Below are 19,637 nucleotides of genomic sequence, written 5' to 3' on the forward strand. Positions count from 1 at the left end.
TGGGTAAACATAACAGGAATTCTTATAATTTTTAACCGAAACACATTCTACAATTAGATGAGAAATAGATACAGCTTGTGATGTGTTTATCTTTTTGTGAATTGTAGAATGTACGTGAATAAAAGGAAAATTGTTATGGAATTTCAGTTCTTAAAAAACACATCGATGAATAACTAGAAACATACAAAGTCGTCAAATTCATTTAAGAACAGCTACAAGCATGTTAACAAGATGTGTACGATTTACATGTTACTCCTTTCAAATCACAACTATGCAAAGCAACACCACTCTTGGGCAACTTGGAACCATAAGACGCCGTCAACTGCGGCGTTGCAGTAAGACCAGAGACAGAGAGAGAGAGAGAGAGTTTTACATGATAGGGTTGTAAGTAGTTAAATTTGGCATCTTGTTCAAATGCCGCAAAATCTTCTCAGCTAACTGCCTTGTATTACCCTGTCCATGATGGAAAGCACTCACCAATGTGGCAGGAAACAACCTGTCCTGCGATATATCTGAAACAGACTTGTCACCGCCTTTCATTAAAAATTTCTCAATAACCCAAAGTGACTTTTGCCACAGATCCTCTTGCTGGTGCTCTTTCACCACGTTCAGAACATGCTTTATGGCATTTACTTCACTCAACATGCTTACACTATTGTCTACGTCAACTTTGTCATCCAACAATGTACATATAGCTGACAATGCAGCATCAACCACCTCTACATTTTCATGGTCCAAACATCCCAACAGCCTCTCAACTGCCTTGGCATCAACTAAACAGAATGTGTTTTGCGAAGAACATGCCCCTCGATGAACTGGGCACACTGGTATTTTCCTCCGCCTTGATGAACCCAAAGATAGGGACTTTGGTAAGTAGAATAGCTTCATAAACTTGGCTTTCTTGATCTGTGGTGGTTTTGATAGATTTATTGACTCTGTCGAGAGATTCTCCAATCCTATTGCTGATAACCTTTGAACTTCATCACTTGATGTTTTCATCAGCAATTCTGAGAACACTATCGTGAAATTGTAGTTTCTTGCAAGAAACAGCATTTGAGGTTCATACAGTGTTGCTGTGAACCTGACTAGAATGCCCACTAGTCCTTCCAAGTAAGCATTTGCATACCTGCTTGACCTTGTTCCACTTCTTTGGATTTGATTGATTGTTTGTAGGATAGTAGGGACTGCATTCTTGCTTAGAAGAGCTAGGTTGAGTGTGAGGTTTTGGTGAGGGAGTTGTGCTAAATATTTCGCTGAAACTGCATGTCTCTCTGTGATTTGAGTTACTTCAGTTGGGCTCTGGATTAGGTTCTCAGGATGGCCTCTTGTCTTGCAAAGTCTTTCTATTAGTGTATGGCCCATGTAGGGTGAAAGTGCACCAAGTAGCTTGATTGATGCTATCCCAAGTTCATCATGTGGATTATTGGTGAATTCAGTCAGGGTGTAGCTTGCATCAGTCGTTTTGACAGCTGAGACAACGGTGGCTGTTGATTTTGGTGTCTTTGTCAGGCATAAGAGAATTCTGATAAGGTTGATGTTGAGATCATCAGGGGTTGAGTTCTTTACCATGTTGATGATGTTGTATACAACGTAGTTGGAAGACATGGTGTGTCCACGAGTATTCACTTGGAGGTTCTCAAGCTCAAGGACAGATTCAAATACATTTGCTAGTATCGCAGCTGCTTCCATAGTCGAGTTCATAGGCTCGTCACAGATTTTCCTGGTAAACATCTCTTCAAACATAATTTGTACTAGTCCAGCTTCTACAAGTATTTTGCCATTTGGTTGATAGGTTGAGATTTGAGATAGAGCTTTAAATGCTTCCCTTCTGCACAAAGTGTTCCCACTACGAACCATTTTGATGAGAGGGGGAGAAGCCCTCTCAGCCACGTAGGTTTTTCTGTCGTGTCCGAGAACAATTTCCCCAAGGTAGCTCGCCATTTCCATTTTCATATCTTCACAGCCTGTCAGTCAATTACTTTAGCTAACCTTACATCAGTTTTTGTTGAAGAGAAAGGATTTTCTAGAAGCTATGCTGTTAATACGATCTGCTCTGATGGTGGACAAAATGGTTATTCGAAGTAGTCTGAAACAATTCTTTACTTTCCATATAATTTTCTGGTAGCTGTTATTAATTTTAAGTATGCTTCTCATAATATAAATTTTGAAAGACTTTTGCAGTTCCATTTCAATATATCCCTTTATTCAACTGTTTGAAGTGGCGTAGAAAGCTGGGAACACGTTCTGAAAATTACCTTCAATAAGTTGATTCAAAAGGGGCTCCAAAAGTCCACATTCTGCCATGCGCTTAATGTTGTTTGGTGATCTCTCTAAGTTCCTGAGGGTTTCATCTGCTTTTTCTGAAGCAAAGACGTCGATGGAAGGTTTGTATTTAAGAGATATCAGCATTAGAATTCCTCCAGGAACCGACCCAATTTTCTCACACATAAATTTGGATCTTGAAAGCTCAAGCAAGAACAGCAATGATGCATGCCTTACACGCTGATGACTACTCGACAGCATTTTGATTACTGTGGAAATATGCAGTTTTTTGGAAATGATTTCCTGCAAAAAAAGCCACCAATGTATATTGTTTTCGAAGTTCTTTGGTAAGTGGTTTAAATAAGCATATATACTTATACGCGCACACACGCCATGTACGATAAAAATAGCAGAAAGTTGGAACTAGAAGAGTGTACGCAAAAGCTTATTTGGGAGGTTTATATAGTGTAAACTTGAAGTTATAGTTAAGGATGCATCAGTGTGATCTATCTCGTGGCAAAGGGAAGTGGAAAATATACATACTCTTCCAAGAAGATATTAGATGTCTGCACCGGATGAAAATGAAGGGCTTCTTTTTTTGTCCATAGATTTTCACCTCTCAAAGTTATCATTTTTTGTTTTGATTATATTGACAAACAGCGGCACGAGGGTGCTTTTAGCTCTAGGGTAAACTCCATAGCATCGTATTGATTTTTTTCTTGTTTGATTGTATTTCTAAATGAAAATCAGAAAAAACAGGTAAAGAGCTGTAACCTTGATGCCATCATCTTCCTCTGCACATAGTCGTAGTAGTTCCAGTGCTGCACAGACAACATCTATGTTTTTGTACTGTAGAAACTTAACGAGTGATGCCAATACTCCATTACTGCAGACTTGTTTCCTGCTGTATTGTCTCCCTTGGCTGATACTTTGCAAGTCTTTTATTGCTTCCAGTACCATATTGTCTGAACTTGCTAAAGACAAAGCTGCCTGGGAAACCTTGATCGTGGCTTCTTCATTCCTTTCTCTCCACTCATCTATTGTAGACTTCAGAGCTATATTAGTGACGAGATCTCTAGTTACCAGCTTATGCCCTGTGATTGGGCAGAAAATCTCCTCTGAGTTTTTGAACTTCTCAAGCCACTCAGTTATTGCCTTCCTTTCATAAGTCACTCCAGTTTCTGTGGTGACAGGGTCATCTATGATCTTCTTCGTAAGAGGACAAAAGAAAGTTTCATAAAGAGGCTCTATCTCCTGAGCCACCTGTGGCAATGTGGATAAGGATCTGCTCATGTTCCAAGGTTTTCTATTGGTTTTGTAACTAGTGCTTTTTCGAGCTTCAATAACACGAGGCGTATTGAAGAACGTACTGTCGGTAGAATCCTCAATATTTATGGGGTAGAGGTCTGTCTCTGTCGATACTTGTTCTTCCTTCAGTTGATTCTCCAAAGACAATATATGGGAATCGAGCTCAGAGGTCATGGATGACAGAGTTCGCCTGGTTGTAAATTGAGCTTTCTTCATCTCATTTGATATAGACCGGATAGCAACTTCCATATATACTTGGTCTTCAAATGATGATGCAGGTATCAGGCCCAGGCATTCTCCCACGTTTTTTATCACCACCTCAAGCTGTGCTATGATGCTTCCCTGTTCACTGTCCAAGATTGGCCGTGTTCCTTGTTGGCACCTCTTCACAAGATCGTTGGCCAAATCAACATTTTTGGACAGAGTTTGTAGAATCTCTATTGCATTCGCGGGGAAACTATCAGCTGACAGTAACTCCATTATGGCGAAAGAAGCCCGGTAAAGGTAGCATCCAAATTCAAGAAAATTTTCTTTTTCTAATTCTATGCATACTACAGCTTCTGTGATTTCTGAAATAGAAGCCAACAGGGACTGTGCAAGGCATATAAGTGGACTTGCATCTTCCTTGGGCTGTATGCAAGGATGACAGAAAAATTGTTAAGCATTCACTGTACTCATAAGTCTTCAAGTTAAGGAATTTATGTTTTCAGCGGCAGTGACAAGGTTCCTTTTCTCTTTGAACACACAAATGAAGACAAGGTCAGGTTGTAGTTCCTCATGAGTGGTAGATTTAGAATACATCATCTTTGTAACTGGGATATGTTCAGGAATCAGAATGAATTTTATTTCAAAGAGAATCAAGATTAAAACTTACAATAAAATTCCACAAAAGAAAAAGAAAAAGAAAAAGGAAACTTGCACCGGTATGACAGCATGATGCTAACTTATTAAAACGAATCTGAAGGAAGTGCCATCAAGTAAAGTTATTTAGTGTTTCATCTGGTTGGATGCATTACTAATAAAATTCCCTTGATAGAGTTCTCAAATTCAGAGCTCAAGGTAAAAGAAAAGGGAAACTGTAATTCACTCAAAAAATTTAATGCGTTTATTCTTCTCATTATTATTAGTGACTGGGAACAGAACTTTCTTGTAGACTCTGGATTCTTTTACTTAAGTTTATTAATTTCCAAAATTCTGCAATTGTTTTTTCTGGATAGTAGAAGGTTCACTCTTCATAGTTATATTTTCAGTGCATTTGTCAAATATGAGAATTTGACAATTCTCCATAGGCGGAGGCACCTATGAGATCCTCTACCACCAGGAATATGAACGAGCTTTTGAGTCAATCAAGCAGTTAAAGCACAGGTATTCCCCCACCATAAGTGAGGGTATATTAATAAATTGGAGTATGATCCTCTTCTTTTCAAAAAAAGAAAAAAGAAAAAAAGCTGAAGCACAGCTGTTATGCTCTCTCTAAGGGTAGGAGATCAGTAGTGTGTAATCATAATGTAAATTTTACTCTCTCGTTCTTGTGCAACTTATGAAAAAGGAGTTGAAAAAACTTCTAGCCTATCTTACAGAACCTCGAGAAGCTTTTAAGATCTTTAGCCATATAAATTAATGAGAACATCCTAGACATGAAAAGAAGAAGAAAAAGAACAAAGAACAAAGACCGAGAAGCTCGTACCAACATTCAAATGGAGCTGCTGCTTGCAATGACCTTCAGGTGTACGAGCACGGAAATCTTGCAAAACCTTGACTGAAACTTTTAATCTCAAAGGAGGATATTAAAAAGATGGGTGTAGTTTCCCTTTTGACGGAAACAAATAAGGTTGTTCTTATTTTCCATATAACCTTATCGCTGAAGGTGATATTTTTCTGCAGGCTTTAATTTGCTGCTGATTAGGTCTTCTTTCCATCTCTGTCGTGTTTGTATACATTAATACATGGACTTATCATATAGCTAGGCGGACATATTTATGATTTGACTAAAGAAGCAACTACACAGACTTTGAAAAGTTCTGCTAAAATTTTCATTTGTTTTGCTTTGAGGTTACTTTCATGGAGTTCACTCTCACGCCAACTCCAAGATTGCTTATTGGTGCATTTTGATCTGTATTTTTCAACATCAGCTGCGTTGCTTTTACATTGCACTGCACTGCACTAAATATAATCTGCTTCTTTGCTATACTTAATTACTTCTATTTAAGTTGACTAATCAATGGCCTTTGCAGATGGCCTTCAAGATGACTCTGTAAAGAGGGATTAGACTTTTCTTTTTGACAGTGCATCCTTCGTTATTGAAATTATTCAGTTGTTTATATTTTCTGATTGTTGCTTTGAAAATTGCATACATAACTTAAGATTGTGGTCCTATCATGTATTACGTCAGGCACGTTAGTGGATGCAGCAGGTAAGAAACGTTCGTCGATTCACTTTTTCTATGCTATCAACATCATCTGTTCTTCCTCCATCTTTCTTGCTCTCTCCATCATGAAAACCATCAAGAGTAATAACTTAAAAGGATTATTAACTTCTAAAACTCAATAAACTACATAAATTTATGGTTAGGTAGAAAGACGCAAATTGCAAGAACCATAGACAACTCCCAATTGCATTATTTTCTTTCTTCAAGAGCCATAGACAACTCCCAATTGCATTATTTTCTTTCTTCAATACGAATTGGAAGATTTTGCTTTGAATTACAGCAAGAATCAAAGGGCCGAACAGGTATTATTAGCACGACAACAGATTGTACACGAGAGATGGCAAATATACCTATTAAATAAACATATCCAACGATCCAATTGGCTAACTGAGCCTAAAATGATCACGAGCCAATTAATCGCTGCTCAGTGTTTCTGAAGATAAAGAACCTTCTTTCACCCTTCCCGAACCAGTTTTAATCATCACCAATCAAGGGTTACCGTTGAAGCTTTGATGTCCTCCATTGTAAATCTAGACCTAGCTGATATAACTGTTGGAGGTGGTGTTGTTTCCAATATATGCCACATGTATCTTATTTCCTCAAAGCAATTTGAAGTAGCTGATGCAGAATATAGAGAGCAGAACTCCTCCTTTGGATCGTCTTCTCTTCTGCCAATGGCTTGATGCATTCTGTTTTGACTTATATACAGGAATTCCACAGCAAACTGATTGTGGGTAGTTACACAGGAAATCAAATGGGGGTAGCCAAACCTTGAGTTTCATAAATTTTTCTCTACACTTGGATAGTTGGATGTGGTAATCTGCCTTCACAATCGCATGCCAGTGAATGAAAGTAAAGCTGTCATCACCTTCCACTGAATGACAACGATATAGAGTCCAAGTTAATAAGGGAAACTGCCAAAGTAAGCATCTGCCTCAGACTAGTTGAAGAAATACGGAGATTCCAGCACATCTCTGAGATCAAAGTCTCCCCGCTCTGGTAAGGGAGGAAATTCCAATGTTGGAAAAGACTTTTGGAAGCTCTCCAACAACTACAAAAAGGGGGAAAAAAAACAAAAACAAAAACAAAGGATCAATGTGATGTCAACAGGGAATACATAACTCATTGAGTGCAAAATAAGAAATCACAAATTACAAATACATAATAGGAGGGATATTTCCTCATAATTCAAGAACTTCTAAGTTCTAAAAGTAAAGATAACTTTACATTCTCCAGTATTGGTGCCTTGTAAAGTTCAACAAACTTTGCTCTCAGTATTCTGTTCATCTCATCAACATCGCATGCATGTGTCCAATATGAATCGTGGACTCCTGTAAGCAAGCATAGGTATCATACAGTAAAATTTCAAACATGAGCACAAACACAAGTATGTGCGTGTTTGCGACAGATATAATGCAAAAAATAAAAAATAAAATCCAGTTCAAACCTGCAAAGTTAAGGCCTGCCCTTTTGCATGCAACGGCAGTCATCATCATGTGTGAACCATCAAGTGAGTGCACAAAATTTGGGGGAAAGGCTGTCCTCTGCCGCTTAACCATAACCTATAAAAGTTGTCCAAACAATATCGATCAAGTGATTGGCTCTTTGATAGCTTAAAACTCACAAATGAGATGTGGGATACTTCAAAATCACAGACAGAATGACTGCACAATGCCTTAGCTAAGGAATCTCAAATACATAGACGAGGAAATATTTAAAATATATGGTTGAAGATAGCTCCAGTTAAGGAATATGGGATATATGGATGAAGAAAGCTTCATACAGTACTTGTTGTATGGCTGTGAACAGTTTGGATTCCAACCAGCTGGATTTGGTTTCAAATATTATTTGATTCAGAACCAAGTCTGATCTCTGTGTGTGTGTGTGTGTGTGAAGAATTAACAACTTCAATCAGATTCAAATCCTAGCAAGGCAAGTTGCTACTCGATTTCAGAACCCAACCTTAATCCCATGAACATCCCTTTTTATAACACACAGACTTGGGCATGTATTCAACACTTCTCTTTTAAGTCGCCAAGATTAGGAAAGCAGACACAAGATAAATGTTAAACAAGGTTACCTTGTCAGTTTCTCGTTGTAATGTCAACACCTGAAGAGAAGTCTTAATCTGCATTGAAAATCCAGCAGTTTTAATGACACCTCAAAAACTGAGGTTGGATTTGCTTGAAATTCTAATAACAATAAAAGAAGTACATAAGACATTTTAATGTTCTAAAATTTTGTTAAAAGCATTACAAGGTGCCTTCCCAATTGCCGGTAGGGTTGTACAACAGGAAGCCCAAGAGGCGTGGTCCATCTCACGGGCTGATTCTCCGAAGCTATAACCTGTTCAGTGCTCAAAGTTAGGTGTTGGCAGTATGTGATGAAAAGGGATTAGAGGTAATATTAAGTATATAGCATAAAACCAGCAACATTGTTTCAAGAGAGCTGCTATGGAATAAGTGGTTTACACAATGAGTATAAATGGCCGACCACAGATACAAAGACTTTTGATAACTGAAATTCCAAACTGTATATCGATATTTGCCAAGGGGCCAAGAATTTATTTATTTATTTTTTGTCAATTTCTATTTAACCAAAATAGAAAACCAGAACTTCACCTGACATCACTTGTTACTTCAATTAGAACAATATAGTTCAGTATTACTATGGTGATGGATGAACGGTCAACCCAAAAGATAGCAGGCCATAAAGTAAGAGTCCAACAGGTCCATTTCTATAGCAAATAAATTGAACAAACATGACACATGCAATGATTCTGAACAATGCTAGACAAAGAATCTCAGAACAGTAACCTTTCTGATATGGAAAACTCAATTTTTTTAATCCAGAAAAATCAAAAGAGAGGTGAAACAAAACAAATCAAACGACTGACTTTTGCAAGAAAGATCTTCATTTGCAAGAAACAGTAACATTTTGATTTTTCATCAACATTTCCACTTCTGCTACACTCTTACAAACTTGGCACAAGGTAACAGGTCTAGGATCCGAGCAACCTCAACATTTTTTTTCTTCAATACAAAATTTTAAAAGAGTGGGGAGTGATCTTTATTTTTTTTTTCCTCTTTCATGACAAGAAACCCCGAGACCCTGCAAATGCAACACGTCATTTTACCCGGTAAAACGCCAGACCTGTGCAACAAGCCCACATCACATGAACCAGGTAAATTGTTGGCTTCTCACCAATGGGATGTGAACCTTAAAACTTGTTTGCCCCAAGGATTCAAGCTTTAGACCTGGGAGAAGCATACCCCCAGATCAAGGCCCTTACCACTTGAGCCAACCCTTAGGGCTTTAAGAATGAGGAGTGATCATATCCACAAAAGAAATGTAAACATTGCTAAAAGCAATGTATCATTCATACAAGGTCCAGTGAAATGAAACTTAAACTTAACACCAATATGTGTGATTTTTCCTTCCGTTTCAAATCATCCATATGTGGCAAATGGGAGCTACATTCCAACAGAACTGTTCTGACCCCGTCTTAGTAAACCTTCCCCGCATAAATAAATGAGCCATGCCAACCAATTAAGGGGAAAAGTGTGAATAACCATATATACCCAGAACACAATAAAGACAAAGACCATAACTATCCATCAATGAAGCAATAAATTAGTCACTCCAACCAATTCAGTGGAAGAGTGTTCAATTAAACCTCCAATACATTTACAAATGCAACACTAACTTACTGGAATCATATTCAGACTCCCATTGACCGAGGAATTCAAAGATATCTAAATCTATCCCAACCCCACAAACTCAGGCATGTAAATATTATCTGATCCGGATTCACATCCGTAGACACACCTTTGCACAATCGCCAAGCCAGCTCATTATACTTCTTGCAGCTTCAAACATCTCTCCTAATGCTGTCAATGTGGTCTGTTCAGGCAGTGAAATAATCAATAAAAGCCAAATATAGGCCGAACGATAGGCTCAATGCTCATGTCAGCATGTAGGCACACAGTCGCACAAATTCACAGTATAGTTGTATTCTTTTACCTTTGCAGCATAGCAAGATGCAGCAAACATTTCATCATCATCTGCAATGGCACAACGCTCCTTTAATCTCCTCTTGATCTGGTCACGGGCACCAATGTAAGTGACACCATATACAGATGTCATCACTGTTTGCTTAACCAATTTCCGGTCCACCTAAAGTTAGCCAGTAACAAAGGCAAACAATTAGAATAATGATAACAGGAATTGCAAACAACTGGTGTTACATGAAATTCCTTTATTAATTGATTTTAATGGCATGACCATTCATGAATTTCTTATATCACTAGAACATCACTCCTAGGCGTTGCTCTTGTATATGACCCATGTACTTGGGCTTTTGCCTATTCCTATGATCAATAAAACTTTATTTACCGATAAAAAAAATGAAATTCCTTTAAATGGTAACTACTAACTCCAAGCCATCTAATTCATATACAACATAATAATGTCAACTGCATCATTAAAACTATTATGCACAATTTTAACGTTTACTACAACACAATTAAAGAACATAAGCTTGACCAAGATTTTACACCATGTTTTGACAAGTAACTATAGAAAAACCTGATCGATTAAAAGCCTTGCGTGCAATGCATTTGGATTAGTTGCTGGATCTTTTTCTGCATCTCTCCTCATGATGTCAAGGACTCTGCAAGCACAACAATGAGCTTCAACTAGTTTTTTAATGAAAAGGCAATAGAAGCTAAATCCCTATCTGGGTACTGTCCCTACTGGGTACAGTAACCTTCTGAATCCCTATCTGTTCCTGACTTGAATCCCTAAGACCTCCTTCAGTAAAGAGCATTATGCAACTATAAGCACCAGCTGAAACAATTGAATAGGTGAAAAATAGAACAAAGATTTCCTCCTAACTAGTTTGGAGGGAATTCCTCAAAATCAGTTTATTAATTGTCCTGAGTGACACGTGTCATTTAATAGGATTAACTGTGTTAGACTAAGGCTCTGTTTGGGATTGTGGTGAGAGGCCTAAAAAGTGCAATTGTAGAGTCTAAAGTACTTAACTGATGAGATTTGCCCGTTTGGTAGTTTTGCAAATACTTTTAAATCCAGAAAAAAGCAGAAAATTACGTCTAAACAAAAGCATCATAATGATGCTTTTTGTCAAATGCAGTGGAGAGAATGTGATCCCTATTTTAAATAAATATGTGATCGACAAAACTACCATTATAATTTTAACATAATGACAGGCTTTGCCCATCCCAGAATTTTCTGAGTTCTCGTATCCTCCTCCTTTATATTTCTGTTGAGCACTCCTCCCTTCAGAAATTGTATTGCCAATCCCAGAAATTGTATTGCTCTTTCACTTATGCATCGTTGAGGACATTTTTTTTTTCATTATACTTACTGAAAATCTTATTAGACTGTTTTTGTTGTTATTTGATCATAATATTTTATTTCTATCAAGGATATGCCCTTTTATGTCATTTTTCTCTCAAAAAGTACTTTTTTAATTTGTTTTCAAACAAATAATATGTTTAAAAGTACTTTAGACATAGATTCCAAACAGTAAATAGCTTTTTAATAATAGAGCTTATTATGTTAAGCTCTAAGCTGTAAGCTTTAAACCAAAAGCAATATTTCTCCCCACAATCCCAAACACACACTAACAGAGAGAAGGGTTTTCAGATGTTTAAGGAAAATCAGTTAATTTAATAGATTGATTTGAAGGAATTTCTTCCAACTTAGTTTAGAGGAAAGCTTTGTCCTTAAAAATATTGCTTTTGGAGAATTTAGGCAATTCGACATCAGCAATACTGGCACCATCTAGTTTATTTGTTCTTGTCTTTGAATTAATAATATAACAAGGGACCTGATCTGAATAAGTCAACAAGGACGTTGTCTTAATTCAGTACAAAGTAAATTTCAACAAAATTGATCTTTTTATACTGATTGAAGAAAAAAATGAACTCTTTTGTCTGACCCTATTAGGAAATATGTTATTTTTAAACAGTTGCAACTTGTGAACAACACAGATTCTTTCCTCATTTCATTAAGGTTTTGCTTTATTCCTTCTCAATTCATTGGAAAACATTTGCTCCATAATCTATTTTTATTACCGTCTAACATGTTCTCCTCTCTTACAAAAAAAATTATTCTTTTTCTCCCATGAAAACATGGCATTCCCTGTAGTTCAGGAAATATGCAACAGCCACCGTTTAGAAACACTTGCAGCCGCCCCTGTTTATGGGTGCCTCATTGAGCACGACTCTTCACACGCTGCAACTTGGAGGAGGAGGGGGGGGGGGGGGGGGGGGGGGGGGGGGGGGGAGAGAGAGAGAGAGAGAGAGAGCGAGAGATGATTACCTGGCAGCAATTCCAGAGTAAACATCTGCAGGTTTATCTCCCGCAACAAGATTTACTGCAGCTGCTCCCAACTATAAGATCAAAGCAATTTAATAAAAATTAAAAATAAATTGCAGGCACGTGAGAAGGACAATATGCCAATGTCAAACAAAAATTCCAGAAATTAGATTGCTAAGATTTTAAGGAGCCTAAGAAATATTGTAATCCCCTGAAGGTATTTGGATCAGCCAAGGGTCAATATATGCAAATTTCGGAACCACGACCAACTCATTTCAATGTTTTTTCAATCATCATAGTTTATATCAAATAATGGAAGTTTCAAACCTTCAAATTTAAAGCCAAAAAAATCATTTATTTCATATCCAAGATTGTACATATAAAATCAACTGTTCTATGCAGTTTAAACCATACTTCAATATCCCACAGAGACAGCTTCATTGTGCAACTTATATGTACTGCACCTTTCTTAGATCCCAACAATTAGAGAAGTTTTTACCTTGTCCCTCCCAAGGGCAGCATAGTGTTGTAAGCCATTACATGAACCATCCTTGCAAGAGAGAGAGAGAGAAGAAAAAGATAAATACCTAGTATGGGACAAGAAAACTTAACTATGGGTTTGTAAAATATAACTGCAAGTATAAGGCTAGGTACTATCAATGTAACACTTCATGAACTATCTGTTAGAACGAAAATCCCTAAGAAACTCATTAAAAGAAAGGGCAACGAAATATCACTGCAAAATTTTTTGAGAGTTTTCTATTTCTAATTGAGTGTACTCGGGCTACACCTTTTACTTCTTTTTTTCCATAAAATTTCAAAATTCAAGAGTATACAGATAAACTCTTTTGGAAAGTTTAAATTGCCTTAGAATCATGTGTGTAGAATCATGTGTGCCTTCAGTAATTTTTTAGCATGCCAATTAGAGGGGATACCCTCCAAATAATAGAACTTAGACCTCCTAAAGACTTAAAGAATTTTTGGAATGTTTGTAGTCAATCAGACACTACCAGATTGGTATAGTCTATAAAAAGAAAACCCACCATTCGAGAAACTGTAACCTCACCTCTGCCAAATGAAACACATGGCAGAACCAAGCCACACAGACATGCAGAAGCGTGCATAGAGAAATGTATAAGTTTATGCATATGTTTTTAGGTCCAAGTTATACAATGACAACTCTTTCTGCTAATTTTTCTCTTTTAACCCATGAAATATGTTTTATCATGTCCAATAAAAAATTTAAAAGTTTCAAGCAAGGAAGTGCAGTCTTAATTTGATAGGTAACAAAAGAAGGATGCGCAATTGTAAGTACTTTCTTTTGTCTTTTCTTTTCTTTTTTATAAGAAATATAACATTTTATTGAAACTAGTAAATAGGCATAGCCCAAGTACACAGGAAGTATACTCAATCTTAAGTACTTTCTTAAAATGAAATCAAAGCATCATTTATGTATTTAGAAGATTGATAATCCACATTTTTTTTATAAGATTGCTAATCCACATAAACATTAACATATTAAATTTGGTGACCAGAGTGAGAAAAGGTTACTTGGTGGACAGGCATGTGCGAAACAGTAGTTTCTGGAGAGAAGCTTCTCAACGCTTCTGAGAGATTAATACAAGCTGCCAAGCATTGGAAAGGATCCTCAGCACTCAACCACCACCTCCTTCCTTCAAGAGGCCTGTCCGCAGAGTCGAAGATATCATCTAGATGGTTCTCAGTAAACTCTGCCCGGCCCTCATAGGACAACTTGTCTACACCTCCAGCATACAGATTTGCCAAATGTATCTTCAACCACCTTAAGCCTGACTTTCCCAGAGGGCGCCCCTCTGCAAACTCTAGGATGCCTCGGCATATATCAGAACCAAGATGGTTTAAATATGGGTGCATGGGGTACGCACGACCTCGGAAATCAAGGTTATGTGGGTAGTAGAAGCCTTCCTCATCCTTCATCTTCCGAGCAACCTGCTCCCAAATCAAAAGAATTAATACACAATCTCTTGTAACATTCAACAACACGAAGCAAATTCAACTAATCAAGGAAGCTCTTACAGCAAGTTTAAGTTCTATATCGCACCGCTGTGAATGCCTCTCGCTATTGACCTTTTTCGCAGCTTTGACTTTCCACTTCCACTTCCGAATTTCTGCTTCATCTTCTGTGTCTGGTTCCTCTGGCAAAGGAACCTATTTTGGGAAAGTGAAGAAGGATAGTTAATATAAACAAAAAAAGCATAGTTGCTTTACCAGACAGTTTTAAGTGACAAGGAAGCAACAGACCTGTTGTTGAATAAGAGAAGTTTCACTTACATTAAAAAAAAATAAAAAATAAAAAATAAAAAGGCTTCTTTCATTCAAAAGGGTGGAAAAAAATATGCACAGATGAAAAGGAAAATAAGCTGTTACCCACATCTTCACGGTCAACCAAATCAGCAAGACCACCTCCACTAGCCCATATTCTGTCTACCACACTAAGTATTCTTTTGTTTACCCTCCATTTGGTATTTCCAAGGGTATCCAGAGCCTACTTCATAAAACAATTACAGCATTAGTGTAAACAACCAACAGCCAAGCTGTAAGATCCTCACAAGTAGCAAACATATGAACAAAGAATGAAGCTTTCAAGGCCTTCCACACATGGCAAGTTGATAACGAACTAAGCATCACACCAAAACAGAACTAAAAGAACAAAATACAGGGCTCTCACCTCAAAAGCAGGTTCTAATTGATTCATTGGAGCCCTCTTAACTGCTTCACGTTGTTGTTTTGCTCCATGTGTTCGCATTACATAGGATGGTAAAAACAAGTATGCCCCTCTGTCATACCTGCAAAAACATTGCAAAATTAAAAACCAAAAAATAGACTCGGCATACGACCCTCAAAGTAAATCTAGCTAGCTTTCAAATGAACATTAATTTTTCATTTTTTATTTATTGGCACCGGGTGTCCAAGAACAGCATCCTCACTAATCTCGGGGGTGCACAGGCTCTTGGCAAGGAGTCAAGTGCACCATAAGTAATTCAAGGGAAAAATCCCTCCGTCCGATGGACCCTAGAGATTGTTTGCACTCAAGAGGATTTGAACCTTAGACCTTGGAAAGAGCATACCACAAGACCAAGGTTTTTACCACTTGAGCCAATCCCTAGGGGTTGCTTTCAAATGAACATTAATTGGAATAATAACCTGTTAAACTAACCAAATAACTATAAAATGTTACTAAAGAAAGGTTGGATATCATACCCTCTCCACCTTAGAGGAGGCACTAACATAGGCATATATGGAATAACCATGTGTCTAGCCTGTTTTGACATGAGAAAGTAGAACTATTGTTACACTTCACGGATAAAACAATTTACAATGAAATTCTTCATTACATTTTCAATCAATCACAATAAAGAAATTTTCATGTAAAAATGATAACGAAAATAATCCAACACAAACAGTTTAAGGAAGCTTGTTGTCTACTTACAGTTTTCTCAAGTCCTCTGCAAACTAGTGGGTCACATTCAATAACACCATATCTCCTGCTGCACTTCCTGTTGATAAAGATGGTTAAAAAAGGGGGGTTATATATATATAAATTGGAGGGGGGCGAAATAGAGAGAGATTAAATTAAATAGGGATGCAATCTTTCTCACTGTGTTTCTTTCGTCAAAGTTTTAAGGGAGTGTAAAAATGCTGGCCGAATTTCTGGTGGACCATCTCCTAATTGGTCAATTGGAGGTTGTATGTAGGCTGTTTCGGTCAACAATTGAATTAAGCGGCAGCCAACCTGGAAAATACAACAACAAGGTATAATGACAACAGTAACAATATGATTGCCACATTTACAACTATAGACATCACAAACCTTAACTTGAGCTTCCTGACCCCAAGGTTCCACATCATCTTGTTCTTTCAGTATTCTCCTTACTTGATGCACCTTTTGCTTTTTCATCAGTTTAGTTACTTTGTTCCTTAACTTCTCTTGTTCTTTGGTCGGCTTTTCTTGTCCATCAATCATGGGATCAAATTCACCTTCTGGTTTCTTATCTGTTTCATCTTTATTAGATTTGCCTTCTGCTTTATTTACTGCTGTGCTCTTCTTCTTCTTCTTTGTCTTCTCCAAAAACCTGTGTATCCTGGCCTGGTACATGAGAAATGATCAAATATAAGACTCTAATGAGAGATAATGGCAATAAATTGGACAGCCTGCTCAGAGAAATCATAAATTCATGATTTTCCATAAAAGCCACAAAACTTCCCCAACTAGGGCAGCTCTTGCAGATTTTGATGGGTTGATTTCATTATCTTGTCTCTTTTTCTATCCCTGACTACGTGTGGCTCTTGTCTACTTCATGTTTACTCGGGCTACGTCAAGTTTGTGATAAAATCTTTGATTACTTATCAAAAAGAAAGGAAAAAAAGAAAAAAAAGCCACAATATTTCCAATTCCTGATGATGGGGAAGTGTAGGGCAAACAACCCATAAACCTGTTTTGAGAAAATACAAAGTTGTCCCACTGATTGGAAAAATCCAATAAGAATTACCAAGATGAACTACATTAATGATCTTCTAGTACGATAACAGATTCAACTTGCTTGGCATTGGCAATCCACAGATCGCTGCAGTGTGAAAGATGGTTATTATAGACTTTAGGAAATCTCAAACTGTATTTTATCCATATCCTTCTCATGTGGGCAAATTGGCATGATTTTCTTGTATCTTTTGCTTCTCTGGATAGGTGTCTCTCTATATAATCCTTGTGTACTACATTGCGCCTTTCCCGCTTTTTAATAAATATTATTATTACATATCAGAAAAGGTTCAAATCCTCCTAGTGGCTCGGGTGGTAAAAGCCTTGGTTTGGTAGATTGCTCCCTCCAAGTCCAAGGTTCAAATCCTCTTAAGTATAAATAATTTCTAAGAGTCATCGGATTGGGGAACTTCCCCTTGAATTACCCAAAGTGCACTTGAGGAAAACTCCTTACCGAGGGCCTGTGCAACCCCAGGATTAGATGGAACTTTGTTCTCAGACACCAGGGCCAATAAAAAAAAGTTCTAGTATGAAAATTGACAAATATATATAAAAGGAACGGCTTTGTTTCCACTTGCTTAACACTGACTATCTTTAAGAAAAATATTTTCCACCAAATTAAAGCGAAGTAATAATGGCAAATAAAAAACCTAACTATACACACCTCTTGTTCGATTGCTTCGCCTATCTGGAGAGCGGCCTGCACGACCCTGCTACTGCCTATTCCTCCAGTATTAGTCATCAACAATCCCATCAGCTTATGCATTGTAATGACCGCCATCATATCCGCCGGTAATTGACCAAAATACGGATAATGAGAAGGTTTGTGCTTCTTTTGCTTGCTAGATTCTTGATCTTCAGCAATGGCATCCCGTAAGGGCTCAAACCAACCAAGAAACAAAGATTTCATGTATGGAAGATTAGGTGCGAGCTTCTGTTCGCACATATCCGTCAGGAGCTCCTGGTACTCCTTGGCCGCCTCTTCCCATGCCTGAGTCTCCATCTTTATCTGTCGCCTTCGAAGCATATTATACTTCGTTACCCCCATACCCGCCACCATTTTCTTCGGCTGCCTTGAAAGAGACTCCAACACCTTGTCTTCTCTAATCATCTCCTCCAACAGTTCTTGCACTTCATCTGACCCCGACAAGTCTTCCTCGGAAGCAATAGCCTCCGCAGCACTTGCATAACTTATCACACAGCTATAATTCCCAGAAAAACCAAACGGGTAATTTGAATTCGCGAGGCTGGGTCTTCTCAATCCATTAGTCTGAGAAGATAATAAGCTATTTTGACCGAAAGCCAAAGCCGGAAACCAATAATTTACAGCATTAGGCGACTCGAGAGGTCTGATTTTCTCGAGAAAACTCGAGTCTCGAAAACACCTTCCAGAACTGGAAGACGAAGAAGAAGAAGGTAAACAAGAGCAAGAGGATTCGGAGGAAAAAATTATCTTTCTTGGAGAAACTTGTTTAGATAAATTCCTCCACATGTTTAAGTGGATACTTAGCTTAATTGCCCAAGTTTCTCTTCGATTTGAATCAATGGGAGAATGTCGGGAGACAAAAAACTTGGAACAAGAAAGATTTATTAAGGAAAACTGTGAGATCTCGAGGAAATGGAAGGTGAACAGCGGAGAGCACTTTATGGCCGCCTTTAAACCCTCCCAAAAACCTATACTTCGTAGTTCGTTCTCGAGGTTTTAAAACTCGACCCGTTTTCTGACCCGATTTAGCTTTCTGGGCGAGAACCCGAACTTGTTGAAATGCAATAATGTATTACAAACGAGAAGTCATAAAAGCAAGTCCCGGAATGTTACGCGAATAACTATTTTACAATTTATTTTAAATTAATTAATATACTTGTGACACTTTAATAATTTTAATTTTATTTAATTATTCTAAAATATTATATTAAAATCCGTCTATTTGTAAATTTACTTTTATAAAATTATTTTATAGCTAAAATATTTTTCATTATAAATAGCTTGATGAAATAATAATTCTCCATTATATGTCTAATAATATCAAATAATATCAATTGATTCATTTTATATTTCATTGAGGTATAAACACGTCATGTGGATTATAATTTACTAAATTCATTTTTAAGTGTTACATATTTCCTTCAAATCATATCTAATTTCACCTTTTGGTATATTGATAACTACGTATTCATTTTGATTCAACTCAAACTAATTTTGAATATATATTTTACTTATTAAAAAAAATACTTTAAATACAAAAAGACTACTTATAAATAAATATACAAATTAATATAATTTAATATAATACGTCATATTGTAAAATTATTTTTATTATAAAATAGATCTAACAGATCTCTTAAAATCATATTAATTTTTAAATTTATTTTTATATAATTTCTTTGTATATATAACAGTTCTCAATTTTTTATGTTGAAGATGTATATGCCAAATTACAGTTGCATACTTGTCTCTCTCCCCTTGGCAACTGCTCTCTCTTAGTTGAAAAGAACCACAAACTGAAAAGGAAAAAACATTTCAGATGATTGCTTCTTCACATGCTGTGATGACCATTCTCAGTGATAAAAACAGGAAAAAACACAAATATCCCAAACACCCTTTCCTTTTCCTTCAGTGGTGCAGGTTTTTTTCTAGATATTTTACTCACTTCATCCCTAGATAACATGAATCAAAGGGAACAAGACTCCCTAAATGCTGCTGCTTCTAAAATTATATACTGCAACAAGCAGGTAGCCTATTATGACACAAAAGCAAAACGTTGAAAACGCAGGAAG

General features: G+C 37.1%; 2 protein-coding genes across 3 annotated transcripts; both read right to left on the reverse strand.

Moving 5' to 3' along the window:
* Positions 1 to 170: 170 nt before the first annotated feature.
* Positions 171 to 5,818, reverse strand: LOC122309549 (putative U-box domain-containing protein 42). Of its 2 annotated transcripts, none has more exons than XM_043123060.1 (4): positions 5,258 to 5,818; positions 3,037 to 4,200; positions 2,256 to 2,565; positions 171 to 1,964 (listed from the first exon to the last, which is right to left on the reverse strand). In XM_043123060.1, the coding sequence occupies exons 1-4, from the start codon at positions 5,261 to 5,263 to the stop codon at positions 370 to 372; spliced, it is 3,075 nt and encodes a 1,024-aa protein (XP_042978994.1). In that variant the 5' UTR covers positions 5,264 to 5,818; the 3' UTR covers positions 171 to 369. The 2 variants fall into 2 exon arrangements, with proteins under 2 accessions (XP_042978994.1, XP_042978995.1); XM_043123061.1 differs by having other exon boundaries at positions 3,037 to 4,382.
* A 338-nt stretch (positions 5,819 to 6,156) lies between these two features.
* On the reverse strand, positions 6,157 to 18,541 carry LOC122309550 (DNA-directed RNA polymerase 1B, mitochondrial). Its single transcript, XM_043123063.1, has 19 exons — positions 17,524 to 18,541; positions 16,194 to 16,469; positions 15,982 to 16,115; positions 15,813 to 15,879; positions 15,584 to 15,642; positions 15,051 to 15,168; positions 14,754 to 14,867; positions 14,399 to 14,530; positions 13,895 to 14,311; positions 12,843 to 12,893; positions 12,347 to 12,417; positions 10,586 to 10,670; positions 10,022 to 10,174; positions 9,827 to 9,901; positions 8,255 to 8,344; positions 8,079 to 8,126; positions 7,446 to 7,560; positions 7,226 to 7,329; positions 6,157 to 7,049 (listed from the first exon to the last, which is right to left on the reverse strand). The coding sequence occupies exons 1-19, from the start codon at positions 18,349 to 18,351 to the stop codon at positions 6,939 to 6,941; spliced, it is 3,048 nt and encodes a 1,015-aa protein (XP_042978997.1). The 5' UTR covers positions 18,352 to 18,541; the 3' UTR covers positions 6,157 to 6,938.
* Positions 18,542 to 19,637: the final 1,096 nt, after the last annotated feature.

This window comes from Carya illinoinensis, chromosome 5 (genome assembly GCF_018687715.1).
Source record: "Carya illinoinensis cultivar Pawnee chromosome 5, C.illinoinensisPawnee_v1, whole genome shotgun sequence".
NCBI classification, from domain to species: Eukaryota; Viridiplantae; Streptophyta; class Magnoliopsida; order Fagales; family Juglandaceae; genus Carya; species Carya illinoinensis.